General features: G+C 40.6%; 1 protein-coding gene and 1 long non-coding RNA gene across 3 annotated transcripts in view; one reads left to right on the top strand and one right to left on the bottom strand.

Annotated features, from left to right (window-relative positions):
- GPRIN3 (GPRIN family member 3) overlaps window positions 1-24,924 on the top strand; it is a 75,978-nt gene extending 51,054 nt beyond the window's left edge. For both annotated transcript variants that reach the window (XM_081594516.1, XM_081594505.1), the window contains exon 2: window positions 20,138-24,924. In XM_081594516.1, coding sequence (XP_081450642.1) covers window positions 20,253-22,595 — 2,343 coding nt within the window. In that variant the 5' untranslated portion in view covers window positions 20,138-20,252 and the 3' untranslated portion in view covers window positions 22,596-24,924. The remainder of the gene's footprint in view (window positions 1-20,137) is intronic.
- LOC145546750 (uncharacterized) lies at window positions 4,545-11,349 on the bottom strand. The gene is made up of 2 exons (XR_014083196.1): window positions 11,057-11,349; window positions 4,545-7,157 (listed from the first exon to the last, which is right to left on the bottom strand). It is a non-coding gene; the product is annotated as an uncharacterized LOC145546750 (long non-coding RNA).
- Window positions 24,925-25,171: the final 247 nt, after the last annotated feature.

The raw sequence follows: 25,171 nt of genomic DNA, 5'->3' as shown, positions 1-25,171 counted from the left end.
TAAGTATTCCATTGAAGCAAAAATCCCATTAATTGCAGTTGTTTTCAAACAATTAGAAACATGCCATCAGGAAAGTGCGGAAGAAAATCAGTGGAAATGAAAGTTTGAATTGAATGGCCAAAGAGTGATTGAAAATATGAAAAGGAAATATTATTTTTATAAATCATAAAATAGTTAAGTGCTAAGATAATCATGTCTGCCATAGTGATATGACTGACCATAAAACTCTGAAAGGAAATTCCTTATGGGATTAGCAGAGTCCTGTGTGGTGTGGTAGTGTGACCTGTCTCAATACTCAACATCAGCAGTTCCATTTTGTGACTCTATTGCCTTCCCCTTTCTTTCCACTCCCTGCAGTCTTATATTAAAAACCTAATTTTTACAGCCTTCTCACCAACACGTAGGCCCAGTTTCCAGTTTTTGCCATTATTCTCTCTAACCACTTAGAATTCAAGTCCTGGTAATTCTTCCTTGAAAAGAAGTATGTATCACATCCATGTCCTTCCTCTTTCCACTCCCCTTCTCACTGTTAGTCCAGACTATTGTTTTAACCACCTGTCCATCAGAGAAGGCAATGGCAACCCACTCCAGTACTCTTGCCTGGAGAATCCCATGGATGAAGGAGCCTGGTAAGCTGCAGTCCATGGGGTCGCTAAGAGTCAGACATGACTGAGCGACTTCACTTTCACTTTCATGCATTAGAGAAGGAAATGGCAACCCACTCCAGAGTTCTTGCCTGGAGAATCCCAAGGACGGGGGAGCCTGGTGGGCTGCCGTCTATGGGGTCGCACAGAGTCGGACACAACTGAAGCGACTTAGCAGCAGCAGCAGCCATCGCCTTGCTTCCCAGGTGGCGCAGTGGTAAATAATCCATCTGTCAATGCAGGGGACTCAAGAGTCAGGGGTTTAATAATCTCTGGATAGGAAAGATCCCCAGGAGTAGGAAATGGCAAACCACTCCAGTATTCTTGCCTGGAGAATCCCATGGACAGAGGAGCCTGACGGCTACAGTCCATGGGGTCACAAACAATGGGACACAACTTAGCCACTAAATAACAACAAAAAGGTTTATTGTGGGTTCTAAATGAGATAAAGCTTATGAAGTCTTTAGGACACAAGAACACCTAGAGCATAGTACGTGCTCAATAAATACGTTTCCGTATCATAACACATTGCTAACCTATATTATGGAGTGTACATGCTTCCAAACAATACTCACCTTTCCTCAGTGTGACATGCTAAATTTGTATTGTCAAATCATCCTGATTCACAGACTTGCCACTGTAGCTGTCCTTGAACATGGCAGCCTCTGAGATGTTTGCCTTCTCCCTCAATTGCCACTTCTCCCATGCACTCTAATCCTTCTCTGCTGTGCCATAGTCCAACTTCTGCATCATTCTACACCTTGTCTTCTGCCATCATTTGGCCTTTAGCAATATGTGTGATGAGGTATTGCTTCTCCTATGTGTATCTCTAAGCAATATGTGTGATGAGGTATTGCTTCTCCTATGTGTATCTCTAAGCATGAGATTTATAGGAGAGGTGCCATAGCAAATGAAAAGGTAAAAATGCCACATATGATGCAATACATATAAGAAAAATATGTTTGAAAGAGTACAAATAGATGAACCATTTGTATTTCCAAACACAGTGGGGTCTACATTTGTCTGGCAACTTTGATAAGCTAATTTGATTCTAGTTAACTGAACTTTGTTTTCTCAGCATCAGAGCAGATTGCAAGGAGACTGACTTAGTCACCAGATTTGATATGGGCCCCAGAAATTATCAATGTGAAGCCACCTTCTTCACCCCTGAGAAACTACACTAAGACCAGCAGATAAAGTGAAGCCTTTTATCTCTCTTTTTTCCCCACTCCTTTTGTACATCAATTGACCACATCCCTTTCCTCACTTGCTTTATACTTTTTCATGTCACTATGTATTCTGCTTTGGTAATTTTAAAATAGTAATTAATCAATAGGTCTCATAATATTTTCCCCCCACAGAAGTAAAAATACTCAAGCTAAGAATAAATACTCAAGCTATACATGCTATTAGTTGGTTAAATTAAGCTGACAGTTATACAATAGAATTTTAAATGAAAGGGACATGTATTGCCTTAGTTCCTCAAATATTTGATTTAAAGCTTAGTGCAATGAGAACTCTACTGCTACAGAAAAATATTCCTGTCACTCCACAAATATTTTTGAGCACCAATTATGTATTAAACCACAGAACAAGAAATTGGATTCTTTGATAATGCCTAATCATTTTCTTGGGGCTTCCCAGGTAGCTCAGCTGGTAAAGAATCTGCCTGCAATGCAGGAGACCCCAGTTCAATTCCTAGGTTGGGAAGATCCCCTGGAGAAGGGACAGGCTACCCACTCCAGTATTCTTGGGCTTGCCTGGTGGCTCAGATGATAAAGAATCCACTTGCAATGCAGGAGACCTGGGTTCGATTCCTGGGTTGGGAAGATCCCCTAGGGGAGGGCATGGCAACCCCCTCTAGTATTCTTGCCTGGAGAATCCCATGGACAGAAGAGCCTGGTGGGCTACAGTCCATAGGGTTGCAAAGAGTCGAACACGGCTGAGTGACTAAGCATAGCACAGCACAGCCATCGTTGTCTTGAAAATTACATGGGAATCTCTGTTGCTCAGTCTATAGTTTTTTCTAATACTTGAAGAGGCTTGAAGAACTGTATTTTGTCCTGTATAGGAGAATATGGTTCTAAATAATGGGGATCTTAACCTTAATCCAACCAAAATGTCATTTAGGCATAATCACCTATTGTATCCTGCCTGCTCTGGTTAAGAATTTCTGTAATAAATTTCACAGTTGAGGGATTAAGCCTTAGAAATAATGCATTATGAAATGAGTGAATACAAACTACATTAGCTTTTCGTAGGAGGGAGGAGAAAGACCAGGCAGATGGGGCTGTAGAGGGATGGGGTAGATGTTTTAACACAGACCTAGTTCCAAAAAGGTGCCCTAAAAGAGAAGTTTAGTAATATACCTTTGTGATGAATTGCTATCTTTTTAAATAACTGTTTTACATATTGGGCTTCCCTGGTGGCTCAGACAGTAAAGAATCTGCCTGTAATGCAGGAGACTCAGGTTCTATCCCTGGGTCAGGAATATCCCCTGGAGAAGGAAACGGCTACCCATTCTTGTCTGAAGAATTCTATGGACAGAGGAGCCCGGCAAGCTATAGTCCATGGGGTCACAAAGAATCAGACACCTCTGAGTGACTAACACTCACATATTAAGCATGCTAGCCTGCTGAAGAAAAGTCATTATTGCACAGTTGAATAATTCACCAGACTTGTAGAGGAAATCCAACAGGATCACTGCTACAGGAAGGATAAGAAGCAGGAATTGCCTACAGTGGTCATCTTTGAAAAATATATTTATGCCAGAGTATTAAATATTGTCTTAAAAATCAAAAGAAGTTTTTCCTTCAAGGAAACAATAGCTAACTTAGAAATATTTAGAAATTCCTTCTAAGTGGGAATAAATTCTGCCATCCCACCTTGCCTGAACCTTGATAGCAGGTATATCAAGCATACCTCAAAACTATATGCTTCCCCCTTTTCTCCTTCCAACTGATATTCTAAAATGTTGCCTTACTATTTAAGAGCATATATAAAATCTCACTGTTTTTCTTGCTTTCATAGCCAATTTCTCAAGAGAGGTATAAATATTTAATAACTGGCTCTCTAGGAGAAAAACAGCCCTCCATTTACAGCTTGGCAGTTTCTGTGTTGCCAGTATTACAGTATTCTGTAAATACTCCCACCATGGCCAGTTTCAAGCTACATGATGTTACTGATAGAGTTACTGATTATGGAGATCCAGCACAGCACTGGTTGTAGGCCTGCTATTCCCATCATTCATCACTTAGGTACCTTAGTAGTGGCTCCATAATTTCTATATAAAAAGGAATACACGGGACCAATGTAATTGGAAAGAGAAGCTGCATATTAAGTGCAGTTTTTATTGGGTTATATGTTTATTTGGAGTTAAGGGGCACAGACAGAGAGAGCAGTGGATGAGCAGCTAAGAGGAGTAACCCCATTCATGCCATTTGCCAACTTTCACACAGACACCCATTAAAAGTCTTCCAGTCCAGCTTTGGTCCCTATTCAGTTTTTTTGTTTTTTTTTTAGGCTAGAGCTTCTTTATTTTTTAAAAACTTTTTATTTTATACTGGAATGTAGGTGATAAACAATGCTGTCATAGTTTCAGATATACAGCAAAGTGACTCAGTTATACATATACATGGATCTATTCTTTTTCAAATTCTTTTCTCATTTAGGTTGTTACATAATATCGAACGGAGTTCCCTGTGTTATACAGTAGGTTCTTGTTGATTATCCATTTTAAATATAGCTATGTGTACATGTGGTTCTCTATTCTTTAATCATTTTGTCAACCTTCCCAACATCCTCCCAGTCGCTCTGATTTGAAATCTTGGAATCATCTTTGATTCCTCCCTAGCCTTGCTTCCCTCCCACATGGCACCTCTGCCATAGTTTTTGTATCTCTTTTCTCTTTATATTCTTTATATTAACAACATTGATGGACTCTCTCTACCTTTTTAGGTGGCAGTAGCCTTGTAACTGATCTCCCTCACTGGATTCTTTTCTACTGGTCAGTGTAATTTGAAATCCGCTTCATTTGTAAACTTTCTAATTGTCTCATTGGCCTGTTGGAAAAGCTCTAGTAGCTTCCTACTGCCCACTGAAGAAACCCAAATTTGTTAACAAAGCCAATAAAGGCTTTCCAGTCTCACCTGATCTATGGTATCAGCTTTTAGCTCCCCATAGCCATTTTTATGTAACTACATACCAGTATTGGTTGTTTTATACATAGCCTTGCATCCGATAAGTCAGGCATACCTAGGCATGTACTAACTGGTAAACATTTTTAGTGATACTCCTGCATATGAGTACACTATATTTGAATTTTCAGGACAACCTACTCTTCCTTGAACAACTAGTGTATTTTCCCCATGTCTGTGTCTTCTTTTTGTGGATTCTTCTGAATTCTTCCCCACTACAGTTGAAATCTTCTCTTATCATTCAAGGGCAGACTGAAATTCATGTAGAACTTAAAGATATTAACAAACAAAAAGAGGACATAATATGTCTTAAAACAAGCAGTAAGAGAGAGAAATGACTGTGCCTCTTCAGTGGCTTAAACCAGAAGCTAGAGACTGACTGGAGCCCAGAAAGGAAAGAATGCCAAGGGCTGATGAGGAGCGGTGATAAGTAACTCCTAGAAAAGGCATGTTAATGCTGTTGAACCAGAAACATCAGGGTGATTGTAAACCTTCTAAAGCAGCAAGGTTTAACCCCAGATTTCTTCTCAGGTATCCAGTGGCATCTCATTGTATACTTAGGACTAGAAGGCAGAACTGATTTAGTTAGACAAAGTAAAGAGCTGGTGTAATATCTGAAAATCCAGAGTGGATCGAGAGAAAATAAGATCTGAAAGTGCAATGTTAGAGAAAAACATCAGTCTTACTGATACTCTTAGCAATGGGGAACCCAGAGTTTTAACCTGGGTTATAAAATAGGAAACCTCAGGGTTCTGGAGCTTGACTTGGCAGTAATAATATTTCTCCATTCTTATTCTTCTTTACATTTTTTACTAAGTTTTACACAGTGGAAATAAGACTATGTTTACAGGGTTTTAAAAGTACAAAAGAATAAAATTTTTAAAATCACCCATAAAACTACCATATATCGACACACTAATATTTTCTATATTTCCTTCTAATATTTTTTCTGCATATGTGTTTTCTCTACATATTACATTAGATATAAATTTCTTACAGCCTATAGCATCACAACTTATTGATATAATTGATTAAAACTAGAGAAAATAAGAAATTATGAAATGATACGTATATTCCTATGATTTTCCTTCCAATATAAAACATTTGAATTTTCATCATTCACTGGCCTTTCGGTACAGGGCAGATGGAACCATTAGTTAGAGTTTTGTATCCTTGTTCTTATATAAACTCATAATGGACTCTTTGATACTTTTCTACTTCAGTTTTATTCGAGTAAAGCAAAGGATTTCTAATTAAGAATAAGAATATTAAATGTTGTTATTTTCCCCTTTTATAGCCATCTTACCTATTCCTAATTTGATCGCTCCTTTTTTTTTTTTTAATGACCTACCTTTGTCAAGTCTTACCAAAGCATTCACCTTGGTTTCCAAGAAACAAAAACACTTTTGTCATCAAGTTTTATCCTTTTTTATGCAATACAGTAGTCAAATGCTGTGGTGGTGAGAGCACAAACAATTGACACGAGCAAGTTTAGGAAGAGCCACTGACTCTTGGTTTTAATACAATGTAAGTGATAGACTCAGAATTGGGCAGGACCACCAGAGAAGGGGCTACCTTCTGTGAAGGTTCCATGAGTCATGATTCTCACCAGTAAAGCCTACATTGAGAATGGAAAGCTCTTTAGCTGGATGGAGGTTATTTAGAGAGCTTCTGCTGACTAACCCTCCAATGAATGTCATTGTTCACCAACACTTGCACGTTGTTTTGTTTACTTCTTTAGGCTTACTTCCCAGAAGTAGAATTATACATAAGCTTAGTAGGACTTCAGAAGTAACAGAGAGTGGAAGTCAGAGATTGGCGATTTAATAATAGGCTGGTTTGGAGAACCTCATTGGGAAGACAATACCTGAGCAAAGACATTTAGAAGCCTTGTGCTGTCCCTTCACCTGATTTCACTCCCCTGCCCTCCTACTCAGCTCCAGCTGCCATGCTGAGCTCTTCACTCTTACCTGCAAGTTCCCACCTTTGTACTAGTTGTGCCCTCTGCCTGGAGAACAAAAGATGAGGTAAAAAGTGCCATTGGTACAACAATGAACAGTTAACTACAGGAGATGAGAGATGGGACAACTGGTTTGGGTTGATGTAGTCAGAAAAGGTCCTAGGGACACATTATCATTCCAAAAAGCTTTGCATGTTTACCCCTCTTGCTGTCTTTAATATGCATACATCATGAATTCATTTTTACCTTTGATTTTGTGCTTTTGGAGGCAGACTCACCAGGATTTGAATTCCAACTATGCCACTTACTGAATTTGCAACTTTGGTGAGCTGGATTTCTTTGAGCCAATTTTCTCATCTGTAAAATAAAGATAATAACCCTCTTTGAAGCTTGTTGAAAGAAGAGTAAGCAACATACAAGGTCTGACAGATGATGAGAGAGGATGTCACTATTAAAAGACAACTGGATCAGATAGTGAAGGACATTTTTTAAACTGTGCTAAGGAGCATGTATCTTATTTTATAGGTAATGGAGAACCATTAAAATTGTTTTGCACAGAGAAGTGACATAGTGTATGTTTGTTTTAGGAAGATAACACGAGCAGCAAGTGCAGGGTACGTTTTCAGAATTGGCTAAATGAGACCAAGTAGTATGGTACTGCTCTGTTGTGAGACATGATAAATTCAGTTAAGCCTAGTAGAGACAAAAGAGGTGGATTTGATAACTGGCAGTTAAAATATGTTTTCTAAAGTTTATATCTTAATATTTAGTCAATTCTCAAAATATAAACAAAATAATTTTTTTAAATCATTCTCATTGATGTTTTGACCCAGTTTCCCAGAGTCTGGCTTTAGGCCATTCTTGGATTTATTGTTTGAAGTATATATGACTTGAGGACCAACTGCTCAAGCTACCAGGAATAGGAAAGGAGGGAGGGAAAAAAAGGAAAACAACTGATAAACAGGAGTCAGAGAGTCTGGGAAAAGAAACTTAAGTAAACTTTATTTTGTGGCCCAACAGACATCGCTTTAAAAAGCATTTCTCAGCTGTTGACTTTGAAAAATAATTTTATCGCCTAGCTTGGAGCTTGTAGATAACCAAGATGGATAAGGAAATTATGGTTTCTTTTTAACTGGTTGCATTCCAGACTGATCTCCTTACAGAACAAAGAGTAGATGGAAAGAGTGTGGAAGGATAGATCAGCACAAATGCATCAACACTGATAGAAAAGATTCAGGGTGCAGATTTTCTCAGTTTTGCCTAGGAGGGGAGCATGAGCTTTTAATTTTTTAATTATTTTTTTAATATAACTTTAGGACTTCCCTGGTGGCTCAGATGGTAAATCATCTGCCTACAATGCGGGAGGACCCAGGTTCAATCCCTGGGTTGGGAAGATCCTCTGGAGAAGGAAATGGCAACCCACTCCAGTACTCTTGCCTGGAGAAGTCCATGGACAGAGGAGCATAGTAGGCTACAGTCCATGGGGTCGCAAAGAGTCGGACACGACTGAGCAACTTCACTCATTCTCTCATATAACTTAAAATTTAAAAAGTACCAAAGAATATGAATGAAGTCTTCCACCCATCCTATTCCCCCAGACATCCAGTTCCCCTCCTCTGAAAACAATTTCTTACTTATCCTTGCAGAGATATTTTATGTATACACAAGCAAAAGATACTCATTTTTCCCTTTCTAATATAGCTAGTAGCATTGGAAACATACTGCTCTGTATCTTAGGGATTTTTTTTTTAACTATCATTATGTTTTTGTCTTACTTGTTGTTTTACCTAATAATATGTTTTGGACTATTCCATATCAATATATCAAAGTTTCCTCATTATTAAATCTGACTGCTTATATAGCAAAGAATCTGCCTGCAATGCAGGAGACCCCAATTTGATTCCTGGGTTGGGAAGATCCACTGGAGAAGGGATAGGCTACCCACTCCAGTATTCTTGGGCTTCCCTTGTGGCTCAGCTAGTAAAGAATCCTCCCATAATGCAGGAGACCTGGGTTCGATCCCTGGGTTGGGAAGATTCCCTGGAGAAAGGAAAGGCTACCCGCTCCAGTATTCTGGCCTGGCGAATTCCATGGACTATATAGTCCATGGGGTCACAAAGAGTTGGACATGACTGTGCAACTTTCACCTAGTTGAACTTATATGGACGTGCCATAAATTTTGTAACTAACCTGCTCCCTATTAATGGATATTTAGATTGCTTCTAATCTTTTGCTATTTCATGCAGTGACTAACCTTGTATATATATCAATTAGTACATGTATTTTACTCATAAGTACCTAAGGTGAAATTGTTGAGTCAAAGTGTATTTGACCTTGTATCTTTGATAAATAGTGCCAAAAACAGTTGTATTAATTTGCATTCTCAAAAAAAATTTGCATTCTGATAGAATACGAAGAACACTATGTTTGACTTGAGAGCAGAAAACTCTATCATTAATTCATATGTACCTGGAGTAAATTCAAAGGCTGTCACATCCACTCATGTCACATCCACTTCATTCTGAAGATGCTGCTTTCTATCCAAGTGGATACATTTGTCTCCTAGATCAGTGGTTCTCAACTGGGGACAGTTTTGCCTCCCAGCAGACATTTGGCAATGTCTGGAGACATTTTTTATTATCACCAAAAGGAGGTGGAGGTGCTGCTAGGGTACAGGCACAGGACCATCATTCCTCTGTCCCTCCCCACAAAGGGTTATCTGGTCCAAAACATCAGTAGTGCAGAGTAAGAACACCTACCATAGATCAATGTCTACATCCTCCCGATTGTATTAAATAAATCTTATAAAACTGCAGCTCCTCAACTCTGTAACCAAATGAAATGATGAGACCTCTGCGCTTTCATAGTACATTTGCTTTTGTTTCTTTTCCAACACTTATGTTGTATTGAAATTAATGATTTACAGGAACTGTGAGCTCCTCAAAAAAGATGAATGTATCTTATTTATATCTGAATATCCAGCATCAAGAAGGTACTCAGTTTATTAAATGAGTGAATGGATGTAAAAGTACTTTCTAGTTGTCTCATTGTGACTTAAAGTGTGATTTATTTTATATATTTATTTTTTTACTCGTACTTGCTCACTTTCTCTTACTTTCAGTTTTCTTCAGACTTATACAAGTAAGTTCTTCTAGCAGAGGAATTGTACCAGGAAGTGTCAGCTGAATAAGAAGTATGGGCCCCTCCCCTGACTTAAACTTCTATAAACTCTGGTTTATTACATCATTAATCACTTAATTATAGACTAGCTTGCTCATTTATAGCTTTGGATTGAATCTGTCTTGTCTCCTCAAATGGACTGAAATCTTCTGAAGGGCCAAATCAAAATTTTTAAGGACCTCAGTGAGGCCTAACTTAGGACTTTACAGACTATAAAGCAGGAGAGTGACAGGTTGGTTCGTCTTTTTCGCTGATCACAACTCAGACCTCACCCAAAGAAGATTATGACCTCAACAAGGAAACTACTCCTTCTCAAGAGCGGACACCCATGGGAATTCTCTCAAAGTCCTATGGTTAGGGCTCTGTGCTTCCACTGAAGGGGGCACGGATTCGGTCCCTGGTCAGGGAACTAAGACCTTGCATGCAGTGCAGCCAAAAATAAATAAGGACTAACCATTTAAAGAAAAAAAAAAAAAGAGCAGAGTATTCCAGACTCTCCCAGACATGCAGGTCAACAGCAGAAGGTCTGTGCCGCGAGGGATCCATCGGCTTCCTCACTTGGCTTTCTCCCTCCTCCCCACCTTGTTCTCTAGGAGAGGATGAAACAGGAGGAAAGGGAGCGGGGCGTGACCTTTGAAAGAACGACATGGCCATGACAAAGACAGGTTAGAACCAACTAGGTCCAAGATGGCGGAAGATTAGACTTGCAGTAAAACTTGAGTTTCATCACAGGCTCACTGTAATATATTAGCATGTAAATGGCATACCCACCAGCGCCATGACAGTTCTGAGGCGGAACAGAAAAGGCCAAGAAGTGGGCGGTGGCCGAGTTCCTAGAAATCCCTGCCCCGTCCCCAAAAGAACTGGTACAGTCCTCTCACTTCTTACCCTATGAAATTACTCAGCCCATAAAAACTAACCACGCTATATTCTGAATTTCTCTCTTTCTCTGTCTCTCTCTCTCTGTCCCTCTCTTTCTCTGGCACTCTCAAGCACTCTCACATTCTCTCTCCTTCTGAAGTGGCCCACACTCCGCCTGTGGAGCGTATTTTTCTCTAAATAAATCCACTTCGTACCTATAAGTTCCTCTCGGAATTCTTTCCCAGGTAAGCAAGAACCTCAAATCCACTGGCATTGAGAAGAGCCCTCACGGTTGGGGAAGAGCTCTCTTTTCACATCTGTGTCTGGTCACCACAAATCCTGCCATCAGACACTTTTCATTGTCCGATTAAAGGCCCCGCTGTGACTTGAACTAAATGGCCAAAATCACTAGTAAGCTTTCCTACCGCTGGCTGCTAGTGGCGGTCTCCGGTCAGCAGCCCCCTCCAGGGCTGCCACACCTGGGGAGGCAAGTGGCCAGACGGCAAGTGGGTGGAGCCAGAGGCCAGGTTTTAATGAGACGCACTTGTGTGGGTGGGGGAAGGGTCGCAGCAGGCCTGCAAGGTCAAACGAAGCAAAGACAAGAATCCTTGTTTGTAACGCTCCGTGGCGCTAATGGATCTTGGAAAAAATTGGGCTGCGAGGCAGCTTTGATCCTGTCTAACACAGCAATTTAAAATGCAAATGCAAAAAAAAAAACCATGCAAATACTGACTGCTGGGTTTATTTCCACAGCTTGTTGTTTATCTACCTTTTAGCCCTGAGATCCTGTTGCCTTCTCTTTCCAATTAAGCTTACAACTGAAGACCTTCAAAGCTGAGTTGGGAGAGAAAACATTCAGATTCAAATATCTATAAATCAAGCAGAGTAAATGATAAGAGCTGGATTAGGAAAGGTTAAAAAAAAAAAGCAAAAGAAATGTTTAATCATTCTTCCCTAGAACAGTTCAAGTTTCAATATTTTTAAGACGTTTTTGAAACAGCAACTTTGATATTTAGATACCTTAGATACTTAGATATCTTGGATATTTATAGAAATGATCTTAGGTAACTTTAGATATTTATCTCCACAGGTAGGACAGTGGAGCTACTGAGGGGTTAATTTTTGAAGGTTACTAAAGCTTGAGTCTTGACTTTGCTGAGAAAAAAACCGAAAAGGTCACATTTCCTACATGATCTAAAAAGAATAGAGCTCACTATTGTGTTTATTTTCAAGTTAGCTAAAACTTTCCTCTTCAAATGCTGGTGTTTGGTCAGGGGTTTGGGAGAACATATTGCAAACTTATTTAAGTATTGGGACGTTTAAGTTGGCTTTCTAGAAATAGATTGCATGGTTTCTACCTTCTTAGGTAAATGACTCCAAAATAATATTTTTAAATAATAATAATTCCTGATTGTGTATCTGTTATTTTCCAAGAACCAGCAGAATGTTTAACTTATTTAAGCTCTATAACAACCCTGAGGCAGGTAAATTCCATTTTGTGACATTTTTCCAAGGCCTCAGACAAAAGGATATTAACATGCAGTCTTAGAAAGTTTTCCAGATGTGAATTTCCTAAAATTATCTACATACACGTATGTGTGTGTGCATATATGCGTTTCTAGAATGAGTACATAGTTTTCACCAACTTCTCTGAAAACTCTGTGACCCTTAATGCATTCAAATTGGATAAATTATTATGAAGAGCAGGAATTTCTGTGTTGCCTAGTCTACCTCTCTTAGCCTGAGCTAGTAAATGGTTTCAAGGCTATTTTTTCTGAGTTTTCTCTTGTTTCTTTCATTGTCTGACTCTGCTTCTTTCTTGCCCAGGTCATTGAGCTTGCCTCTAGAAGAAATGCCCATCTCTCTCCTGTGTAAAATTGGTTAACAACTTGGACTCTGGAGCCATATGGTCTGGATTTAAATCTGTTCTCTCTCACTGCTTGCTTGCATGACCTTGCCTCAGCTTCTAGTTCTGCAACATGGAACTCAGAGTAGGACCATCCACCTGGAGTTGTTCTGAGGGTCAAATAAATTCACATAAAGAACAGTGTTTGGAATATAGAGAACAGTAAGGGAGTGCTTGCTGTACTGTGTACTTCTAATCAGTTGTGAACTTAGAAGTCATCTTTTCAAATCATATTTGACAAAAAGGAAGGGTATATTTGGGGTCTTCATGCTTTTTAAAGCCCATTTTTACCTCTTTTTGTCCAGCCCTGCTTACCATTGAATTCAATGAGATCACAAGCCATGCATTTGTTTTTCTGAAACACTGTGGAACAAAAGAAAAGCTGAATAGGGAAGGGATGCAGCCCATTTCTCATGTGCCTTTATTAAAATGATCATTTTAACCAAAAGTCTGGGACACTGGTGTTGGCACAAAGCAGGGACTGCCTGTCTCTTGAGCCTTCTGATTCACTTTAGATGCAGTTCCAAGGGAAGAACCAGTTTTCCAGCTGATATCTTTGAAGAGTGCATTTGAGGCAGCTATTAGTGTGAGGGTATGATTTTTTAAAGAAAGAAGAAGCAACTGCTTTTCCTAGCCTGTGGGTGTTTTCCTGGGACTGAATCACCTCCCCTTAAAGCTGTGCACTGGCAGGATCTGCTGGGTTCAGAATGCAAATGATCTAGGCAAAGGTTCCAAGTAAAGGGAGCAAATAAAATCGGATTGAATAGGAAGCCAGATGATATTTTTTCTTTATCCTTTTTTTGAGGATTAACAGTCTCTTATCTCTCACCCCACTGTTCTCGGAGGGTCTTTGTGATCATCCATCTGACGGCTGCTGTCAGATGAGTGTAAACAGGGACACCGGGGTCCCTGTAACACTTTCCTAATGTCACTAAAGAGATCTGATGACATCCCGGAGCCCTTGTTCTAGCAGCGTAGACGTTGTTAAGTGGGCAAAGGTCATTGCTGCCACAGGATTGTCACATCTTGCTGGCCCAGGACTGCCAAGCCTCTCCCCATTCTTTGCATCTAATGCTCTTCCCACCAGAGCGGTTTTGGAGCAAGTCACAAAGGGCTGCGATTCCCTGCTGCCCGTCTTATTAAGCGTGGGTGTCTGTTATGAAAATAGGCAGCGTGGCTGAGTAGTGGAACCCACTATTTTCAGAATGAGCAGTGGCGGTGTCAGCTTTCAACAAGTCAAGCTTTTCATAAAGTGACCAGTTACGAATGCCATTATAGTCGGTGTTAGTACCATCCAAGCTGCTGCTAAGTTGCAAACCACTTACAGAAAGAAACTTCCCTCTCCTCTGAAGATACTTTTCTTTCCCCTCTTTTTTTACATTTTCTTTTCAGAGTTAGAGATAATAAGGAAGAAGCATAGAAGGGGCCCAGGCATTACCATTCATAAGAATTCAATTCAACAGGGATTAGATTGGCCTCGAGTCAATCTCGGGGCCTGAGTTACCTTCCCTGTAAAAAGTCAGTAGTGTTTACCCTGCAGGCTTGCTGCATTGCTGGAACTAGGCTTTAAGTCTTTGTTCACAATTTTAAAGGCAAAAGCGCCAAAGGGACCTGCTCTCAAAAGTCCAGTTCTCCATCAGACTTAAAAACAAACTGACTTAATGATACCCTCAGCTTCTGTGGAATTCATGCCCAATTCAGAAAGAAGTCATAATGTTCCAGAGAGTCTTGTAAGAAAATTCTTATTTGCTGCTGCTAATGAGATGACATGATAAAGACTCCTTCCTTTACTAACCTTAAGTTGGGCCCCTGTGAGCCCATTTCTTAATTAGATCTCAGTCTTGGGCTTCCCTGTCTGACTTTGCAGAGTCCAGTTTTAGCAATTCTGCTAAGCCAATTTAGAGAGAATATTCCCCCCACATGATATCTGGTCGTTCTCAATTTGTTGTTGTTCAGTCACTAAGTCGTGTCTGACTCTTTGCGGATCCCATGAACTGCAGCACGCCAGGCTTCCCTGTCCTTCACTATCTCCCGGAAGTTTGCTCAGACTCATGTCCATCGAGTCGGTGATGCCATCCAACCATCTCATCCTCTGTTGCCCCCTTCTCCTCCTGCACTCAGTCTTGCCCAGCATCAGGGTCTTTTCCAGTGAGTCATCTCTGTGCATCAGGTGGCCAAAGTATTGGAGTTTCAGCTTCAACATCAGCCCTTCCAAGGAACACTCAGGACTGATCAGCTTTCTTTATGGTCCATCTTTCACATCCATACATGACTTCGGGAAAAACCACAGCTTTGACTATATGGACCTTTGTCAGCAAAGTGATGTCTGCTTTTTTATATGCTGTCTAGGTCTGTCATAGCTTTTCTTCCAAGGAGCAAGCGTCTTTTAATTTCATGGCTACAGTTACCGTCCGCATTGATTTTGGAGCCCAAGAAAATAAAGTCTGTCACTGTTTCTATTGTTTCCCCATCTATTTTCCATGAAGTAATGGGACCAGATGCGATGATCTTAGTTTTTTGAACGCTTAATTTGAAGATTGTTGCCTTCAGCAACAGTCCCCCTACCCTTGATGACTCTTATTAATCATTTTCCATCCACTGACCTGCCCCCACCCCACCCCCATTCACACACAAACCTACTCCTTGGTTATAAATCCCTATACATTTTTGTGTATTTGGAGTTGAACACAGTCTTTCTTTCCTCCTGCCATGGGCTTTACCCCTATTGCAATAGCCTGAATGAAGTCTTCCTTATCATTTTAACAAGCATCAGAATAAACTTTTCTTTTACATAGATCAAAGTTTCCATGCATACTTAGTCACGTCAGTTGTGTCCAACGCTATGTGACCCGATGGACTGTAGCCCACCAGGCTCCTCTTTCCATGGGATTCTCCAGGCAAGAATATTGGAGTGGGTTGCCATGCCCTCCTCCAGGACATCTTCCCGAACCCATGTCTCTTATGTCTCCTGCATTGGCAGACGGGTTCCTAACCACTAGTGCCGCCTGGGAAGCCCCAGATCAAAGTTTAAATATGAGGTTTTTTAAAAGAGGCTAACACTTCTTTGGTGCTTAACATGAGCCAAGACATTACTTGTTTTAAGAGCTAAGTCTGTTCCTCACAACAGCTCAGTGAGGCTGTATTATTAATATTAGCCTCAATTTATGGATTACACGGGGGCCCTGAGATGTTAAATTACTTGCCCAAGCACACAAAGCTAGAGCTACGTGGTGGAACTGATATGTGGTGGAACCCAGGGGGTCTGGCCCCTGGGTTCATGTTCTTAAACACAATGCCAGACTGTCCTCAGAAGACTGAGAAGGTTGGGAAGTCTACTGTGTCAGAGCTCTTAAAACAAAGCTCTCAAATTTACCTGTCCATAGAAGCCAGGGTAAATTATGCAAAGGAGAGAAGCAGGCTAGGTGAGGAAGGGTTGTGTGGAGTCTGGAATGCCCCTGCCCTCTAGAAAGACTGCCCTTCGCATCACCACCTTGTGTGGTCTCTGCAAATGCATATGTTCTGAGGTGGGGGTGGGGCAGGAGGGAGGCGGAGAAACAGAAGAGAGAAATATGGATTTCTATGCATGATCTCTTCAATAGAGAAACAAAGGGAAGAGAAAAAGGGAAAGGAGAGAGAGGAGGAGAGAAAGGAAATGGAAGGGAAAGTTGTGCAAGAAACACACACAGACAGACCAGCAGAAGGAATTTATTCAGTATGTGGGCCAGCTCATTTAATAACCTCATTTTTAGAGGTTATTAAATCTTATCACAATGGAATCCTACTGATTTTAAAGACTTACTCCTCACTCTAAACCACCAAGTAATTACATTTGTTAAATAACCTATTTGTGTAACCTATTAGAGACTGTAGATTTCTGCTATTTAGTTGGAGAGGAAAGGAGCAAAAGGAGAATTGTTTCTTGAGGTTAAGCAGTCTGTCCAGGGCTTATGGAGATGCACTGACAATTACAATGGCAAATATGTTTCAAGTAGTGTTGATTTCCTATCTACTCACTAATCAAGAGATTTCACATTACATGTGTTAACCAAGCAATTTGGGCTTTTCTTCCTGAATTGATGGATAATTTAACTGCTACTAACCAAACAAAAAGAAAATGTTCTTTTAAATGTAAACTAGTATAATCAGCTCCCTGTGAGAAATGGGGATCAACTCGGTGACTTCTGAGATTTCAGTGAAGTCCATCATCTTTTCTAAGTCTTCCAACCTTCAGTTGCTGGACCCTGAGGTGTTCATATTTTACAGTCCTCTCTGGCAAGCCAGGCTTCTTGGCTCCCGCCATATAACAAGAAGATGTTCTGTCCCCTAACCAGATGTTCTGACCTTCTAACTTTTTATAGGAGGTGGCCAATGGACTTGTTTTTAATTATTTAAACCTGGATTACAGATATGTAATCCAGTCTCATAAATAAGATACAACTATTTTATTTCCAAAGATAGCACTCTTTTAAATAGTGTTTTCATTACTATTTCATGTCATGGCTTAAATTTGCTTAATATTTTGAAGTTTGGCAGGGCTTAATAATTGCCATTTTGGAGGGAACTAGGACCAATTAACACCTTTTTGTGCACAAGGCTCTGCACTGTGTCCTGAGGAATGAACAGAAAAGAATCAATAAGATTGACCCCTTCCCTCCTGGGACTTGAAGGACTTTTGGAGAAATGAGACATTTATACAAGCAACAACAGTACATGAAAAGCACAATACAAAGAACACAGATGGCCATAGCTGTAGAATTTTCAAAAGAGCGAGAGATTTTATGACTTAAAAGGCCTTAGGAGCCTTCAGAAAGGATGGGGTTTAAGTGGGGTTTTGAAGAACAAGTATGCTTTTTGAAGATGAGGAGGTCAGAGAGTAGTACTAAAGGTATAATAAAGACAGATGCCAAAGAGGCAGAGGGAAAATAAACTTGGGGCACAACAAGTGACTGCAACAGAAAACTCTAGAAAGGAAGAAATGGAACATAAACCTGTGGAAGTGGTTTGAATGAGCAGAAAGCAGTCAAGACCAAGGATGGGAAAATATTTAACCCATCAATATGAATAATGAAGTTAGAAGGAAGAGCTGTTTGGGAAAAAAGATAAATTGGATTTATTGTTAAATGTCATATGATTGAGCAATCAAATACCATTGAACCAAAATACAAAAGTATGTATTTTCAAAATCTGGGCCCAACCAGATTGATCTTAGCCTTACTTTGATGCCTAAGCTGGAGTTATGATTGTTTTATTTGATTTATTATCCATCACATGCAAAAAGTAGGATCTTTGAACTTTGGAGCTGGAAGAGCCCTTAGAAATTATATAATTCATTTTGCCAATGAGTTAATTTGGGGTGCAGAAAGATTAAGTGATTCCCATAAGGTCATAGAACCTGTGAGTGATAGAAGTAATATTAAAACAGTCATCTGCTAATTTCTGAATCATTGCTTTGTCTTCATCACATATCCGGTTATTCTTTCTAAAAAAATGTTTATGCATAAACACACATGAATAAATTTTCATATATACTTTTAAAGATTCAGATATACTTGTTAAAATCCAAAATTTTCCCTCTTTTGGATACCTGCATCTCTTTTTCCCTGTTTCTAAGTCACAACACTCCATTTGCCACCTAATATGTCTCATTATGTATATTTTTGGAATTTATATAATTATACACAAACACACACATAACACATATGTATGTAGAGTTTTAGGTCATTGTTTTACAGAAATGAAAACATATATTCTTTTATGTACCTTGCTTTTCTCATTCAACCATACCTTGGTGAAATTTCTCCCAAGTGAAAAGTTATAGCCTCATTAGCTATTTATTTTAATGGTTGTATAACAGTCTACTGTAGAGCTATATCATGATTTATTCTGCCTCTCCCACCTATTTAAGGAGACCAGTTTGAGTTTGTTGCCTCTACAAATAGTTCTTCAATAAACATGTGTGCATGTGTTAGTCACTCAGTGGTGTCCAACTCTGTGATCTCATGGACTGTAGCTCATCAGTCTCCTCTATCCACATAATTTTACAGGCAAGAATACTAGAGTGGGTTGCCATTTCCTTCTCCAGGGGATCTTCCCAAGCCAGGGATTGAACCCAAGTCTCCTCCATTGCAGGTGGATTCTTTACCATCTGAGCTACCAGGGAAAGCTTTTTTAATAAACATACTTGTATATTTATCTACATATGCTGGTATTTTATTTCTATTGGTAGGGTCACTGAGTGAAGGACATGTGTATTTTTAGTTTTAAAAGCTGAACTACTTCCCTAAGAAAGCTGCAACAATACACATTTGCACATACAATTAATAGAAATACTTCCTTTCACAAGGTCTTCCCAGGCCATGGTGTTACATTTTTTAAAAGTTTTTGCAAGTGCAGTTGGTATAGAGTAAAATCTCATTGTTTCTTTATTTGCATTTCTTTGATTACAAATGAATTTGATCATCTTTTCATCAGGTTGTTGGCTACTGGATTTCCTACCTTATAAACTGTGCTTCCATATCCATTTTCCAATGGATTATTTTGTCTCCTTATAAGTTTTTAAGAATTTCTACTCTATTTCAGATATATTTGCCTGTCCTCTAGGGTTGAAAACACTTTTTTAAACCTATCGTATCTGTTTGTGTCATCTTTTGCTATGCAAAAGTTTTGTCATTTTTTTTAGTCATCTGTGATGTTTTCTCTCATAATTCTGGGTGTATTTTCTGCCTTGCCAAAGAAACCTACCTACCTTGCTCCTAGATATATTTATGAGCCTATATTTTCTTAACAGAATTTTTTATTTAAATATTTATATTTTAACCTTTAATCTCTCTGAGTCTATCTAAGATTTATTTTTGGAATTGGTATACGAGAGAGTTTTCTTTTCTTTCAGATGACTAAAGAGTTTGCCAGCCCCTTATATTAAATAATCCATCCTTTTGTCACTAAATTGAAATGCCTCTTTTGTCATATATTAAATCCTCATTTTATATCTGGACCTATTTCAAGATAATCTAGTCTACATATCTGTTTAGGCTTATTTCTTATTTTAGTACTTATTACAGTTGCTTTATAGGATTTTCTGATATCTGGTAAATCAGATTACACAAATGACTTGAAGTAGTTATCAAGTGCATATGTAAGTATTAATGTGTTAAAAGCCTATTTTCTAGACAGCAGTGGAATGAAGCAGAAACTAACATATCAAGATAATACTTGTATAACTAAAAATAATTTTTCCATAATCTTTCTTCCCGAGCTCTGTATTTATATCAACAGTTATGGAAAGAAAAGATTTCATGTGTTTGTGAGATCCTATACAAGTGACAAATTGGTATAGTTTCAACCCTCAGATACTATACTGTATTAATGGTACTGTTTCCTTGATTCACAGATTGGTCCTTCAGAGGAATCACCCGTGATTGCATCTTCACTTTGAGCTTCGGCTGCTTCCCTATAGGAGTGCTGTCCAGGTGCGAGCTCCAAGGTTTTTCCTGGAGAGAGATTCCATGGGGACTGTATCTGACCCTCTGAGATCAGCCAAAACATCCCTTATTGCAGCTTCTGGAGACGAAGAGGACCTGGGAGAGGTACAGGCTGCTTCGTCCCAGCCTCTACCAGAAATCCTGTGTGAGAACACCAATGGCCTTTCCAGCACTCCTGCAGAGCCAGACCTCAGCCCCAGGACAGCTGCCAAGGCCCTGATGCAGGCCAGTGAGCATGTGCCCATGCAGCCAGCCATGTCCTCTCCTGACATTGTCAGTGAGGTGGGGAAGGCATCTCCCACACTCAACTCTCCTGGCAATACTCAGCTGTCAGGGGGCAGAGAGCCCACAGCACCAGCCCTGTGTTCCGCAGCAGGCAAGGATCTGATACATGCAACATTTACAATGCCAGCCGATCAGCACATCCACCCGGTTGTCCCAGGCAACCAGCCCAATGCCAGCCCCCCATCAGGACCTGAAGATACCCTGGTGAAATCACAGAGAACTGCAGATGGAGGGCAACCTGAGAAGTCAAATTGTCTGGTGGGGGTCATCTGTGGCAAAGATCAAGTGCCCTGTGATATTCCTTCTCAAGAAATAATGCAGGGAATGGTGCAAATGCAAGATACAGCAGCCAGGGCGTTCAGTCCTAACTCTGCTACGGTAGGTGGACCCGAAGCAGAAAGGCAGCAAGTTATTTGTGCTTCCCAGACAAGGTCCTATGGCTCTCCAACAAGAGAAGATGGATGTTTGGGGAACAAACCGCCCTCTGCCGCCACCTCAGACACCCAGGCCATGACTTCGGTGACTCCTCAACCATCCCACCTTCCTAGCAACGGATCAATGTTTCCTCCAGATCCAGAGAAGGTGTCGCTGGCAGCACAGCCTCAAGTGTCAAGGTTTAAAGAAGCAAGTACGATGACCAGCCAAGCAGAAAATGAGATCAAGGAAGCCCTGCCCAGGGCTCAGCAAGATGCCGAGGTGCAGGCAGTGGCGAGTGTCGAGAGCAGATCAGCATCCACCAGCCCCAGCATCCTCATTGCATTCTTAAAGGAAACCCCTGGTCCAGAGCGGTTCGAACAAGACCAGCTGCGTGTCATTTGCCACGGCAGTGCGAGCCACACGTTGGAGCTGTCTCAGAACACCCTAGCCCCCCGGGAGGCGGGTCAGTGCCGTGACCTCATGCCAGCGGTGCACATCCAGACAGCTGCAGCTGTTTCTGCAGCTTTCCAAGGAGAAAGTAAATCAGGGAGCCTACCAGGAGAGGTCCTTAAAACCTCAGCCATCAATGTGGCATCCAGTGATGCTCAGGAGATGTGTAAAGAAGATGGGAAATCAGCAGGAATGACCCTAGCGGGGCAAGAGCTTACCTTTAGACAGCTTTCGGGTACTAGTTCTACCTCCCTGAAAGCTAGCCCCAGTGACCAGATTTCTCTTAGCGCAGGACGTCAAGTTGAAACAGGTCACGGAATAGGGAAATGTGAAATGAAGCCATCTGAGTTTGCAGTGGCAACCACGAATGGCCACAAACCAGACCCCGACTGCAAACTCTCCGACTCCTGTGGCCCTGCCAGCAGAGCCGACCAGTCGAGGAGCTTGGATCTCACGAATCAAGGGGATGCAAGAGAGAAGAAGCTTGCGTCTCCTCAGATAATGAAAGAACAGGAATCTCCTGGCATCGATATCCTGGAGGTGAGGGCAAGGGCAGAGGCCAAAAGCCTACTGCTCAATCCTAAATCTCAAGAAAGTGGAGGCGTGGCATCAGGTGCCAGCCCTACACCCTCCCCAGTTAGAAGGAGCCAGGAGGGCACCGGGGAAGAACACAGACAGACCAAGACAGCCGCCAGCCTAAGCCTGCCGTCAGATGCCATTGGGGACTCTAGTCCCGGCTCTGGCAAAAGGACCCCTTCTCGCTCCGTCAAAGCCAGCCCCCGCCGGGCCAGCCGGGTCAGCGAGTTCCTCAAGGAGCAGAAGTTAAACGTGACGGCTGCTGCCGCCCAGGTGGGACTCACTCCAGGAGAGAAGAAGAAGCAGCTGAGTGCCGACTCCAAGCTCCAGTTGAAACAGTCCAAGCGTGTCCGGGACGTGGTGTGGGACGAGCAGGGCATGACCTGGGAGGTATACGGCGCTTCCCTGGACCCGGAGTCCCTGGGCATTGCCATACAGAACCATTTACAAAGACAAATCAGGGAACACGAGAAATTAATCAAAGCGCAAAGCGGCCAGAGCCGGAGGTCCATCTCCTCAGATACTTCTTCTAATAAAAAGCTCAAAGGCAGGCAGCACAGCGTTTTCCAGTCCATGCTGCAGAACTTTCGACGCCCCAACTGCTGCGTTCGTCCTGCTCCTTCTTCTGTGTTAGATTGAAAAGGAACGTGTCCGGAAGCCCTTGGATACTGCTACAGCCTTCAGAGGTGTCCATCTGTCTATGTCAGAACTTACTTAGTTTTTTTCTGAGGGACCAGGAAGAGAAAGCATTAACTCACAGAAATTGCTACTAAGAATTGCAGGGTCCTTTGCTTGGAGCTCCATAAATAAAAAATACCGTTTCAATTTGAAAGGAAGTGAAGAAGTAAGCATCACTAAAGGTTTACAACCTTAATTAAGAGGAAATAACACTCACTTTTTTTAAAATATGTTTTTAGAATAACATGCTCATTACACATGTGTCATTTTATATTACTGCCTCAATTTATCACACTATGGTATTTCCATTAAAACCCCTGCTTTATATTAAAAGTAGCAAAGACACTGTTAGCAGAAACAGTTATACTTTGTAGTCCATTGCAATAAGAATGCTGATACCACACGAAATTTAAGTAGGTGATGAGAAATATCATGGAAAAAAATGGAAACAAATTTGACTCATTCCTCAGCCAGAAGATATAAATAAAAGTACTTACATGCATAAAATGCCAAATATGAAATAATATTTGTAAACATCTGCATATAACCCTTTTTATAAACCTTGTTATACCTGTTAATAAATGTAAGAAAGTTATATTAGGAAAAAAGTTAGCAAACCATTTGAATACTGCCCACATAAAACATGAATTTACATTTTCCTGCACTAAGGGCAAGGGTCATCTCTGTGATTGTGCTTAGATTAAATTCATATTTCCTTGCCCAAGAGGAGATACATGTGGCTGAATTCTTGAAGAGAATTATCATATTATTGATAATACTGAATTTTATGTTGTTCAGCTGTCTCCAATAACATGCTGCTGAGAATGTTAAGGTTCTGTTAAGGAATTATAAATAGCCAATTACCAAACACTCCTTTTTCTGTGTTGAAAAAAGAAAAGTCTCCTGAGTAACAAAAACAACAGGTTAAATTGTGACTCCTGTAAACAGGATGCAGTTTGTATTTTTGTTTTGATTTGGTTCGGTAGGTTCTATTAGAAAATGTAGTCAAATAGAAATGAGCTCCCTTGCTGCTTTTGTATGCAAACTAATATCATCTAATTGCTTAAGACTAATCTGTGGTAAAAAGGTAATCTCTTCAAGCCTATTAATTTTAAGAGAAATACCATCATACCACATCCTTCCAACCCATTAAAAGAAGCTGCCTTTACTAAAACATCATTTGAACTTTGGGTGGGCTGAGTCCTTGAGAACATAGGCACCTGTTTGAGCTGAGCCCTCGCCTGTCTACATAATGGAAGTGTGTCCTTGGGGCCCATGAGTGTGGTGCAGGGCACTGGCTGGGGTGACCAGCAGTAGCTTGAGTGGGGCTAGTGGGGAAGAGAGGAGTGAGCCCTGGAGGTTGTTGGTTTCCACCTTGCATTTAGAGAATCACTGTTAGTGATGAAGGGGTGATGGCTGCTTTCTCTAAACTCACGCCTTGATGAGCCAGGAAAGAACTGTCCAGCTGTGTACTATCTCTCCAGAGATTCATAAATGCCATTTGTGTAGTAAATGCAAAATTTCTATTTCTTTTTTTAATTTAGATTCTCTTTTGCAGATTCTGAACATATTGGGAGGATATCATACCTAAACTTTAACACCACAAGCTACATCAGACATAAACTAGTCAATAGTCATCGATTTCTTTCAAAGTAATTGGACTGTCTATGAAGCCTACATAAGTAGACCACAGAGCCATTCTCAGAGTCAGAACCAGAGAATGGCAATTACAGTTGTTAGAATTGAAATGTACAATGAATTTTTTTAATAAAGCACATGTTTGTTTCTTACCAGTTGGCCTCTACTAAGAAGGCTATCTAAGTCAAAATTACTGTCAAATTAGCAGCCAAACTTATTATTAATGAATTGAGTCTAAAACTCTCTCTTTGGTCCTTAAATACCCATTGGCTGTAGTGTTCATCTCACTTTTGTAGGAGATGCCTTTGCCAGAGTTTAACCTCCCTCCTGTCTCGCTCACTGGCTGTCTGCCTCACATGTGCTGTGTACACATAGAGAACACCCTCTGTACACAGTGGCAGCTGTCAACAGTACCCACTCCAGATGGGTGGGCGCAGGTCACCCTCTGCTCTGAACTGGCTAGAACAGGCTGTCCCTGCATTAAAATGGGAGAAAAGGAAGAATTTAGCATCTGGTAATAATATTAGTTTTCATGAGATTGGAGTAACCACGTGATTTATAAATAGTGAAAGGAAACAGGCCAAAGAGAGTTGTAGACGTTGTTGTCACACACTAGAAGCAAATTAATAAAATTCAGTAAATTAAAACTTAATGTGTGCTAGAGTCAGTTTGTTTTTTTCTGGGGACTGAAACTAACCTTTACTTCTTAATCTTCAATTTTTTACCTTCAATCTTTACCACACTCTAAAGATTGTCACAAAATGTTACAAAAGCTCTCTCCTCACTTCCTGAATCTTATAGAAGGAAAAGTCCTGAAAAAATGGTCACAGAAATAGCTCATCAAATAGATACATAAGACAGGAGCCTATTCAAAACAGTGGTGTTTCTGCATTATGATC

The sequence above is a fragment of the Giraffa tippelskirchi genome, chromosome 1, assembly GCF_054371585.1.
Source record: "Giraffa tippelskirchi isolate mGirTip1 chromosome 1, T2T-mGirTip1v1.2.pri, whole genome shotgun sequence".
NCBI classification, from domain to species: domain Eukaryota; kingdom Metazoa; phylum Chordata; class Mammalia; order Artiodactyla; family Giraffidae; genus Giraffa; species Giraffa tippelskirchi.
This window is presented reverse-complemented; position numbering and strand designations above follow the sequence as displayed.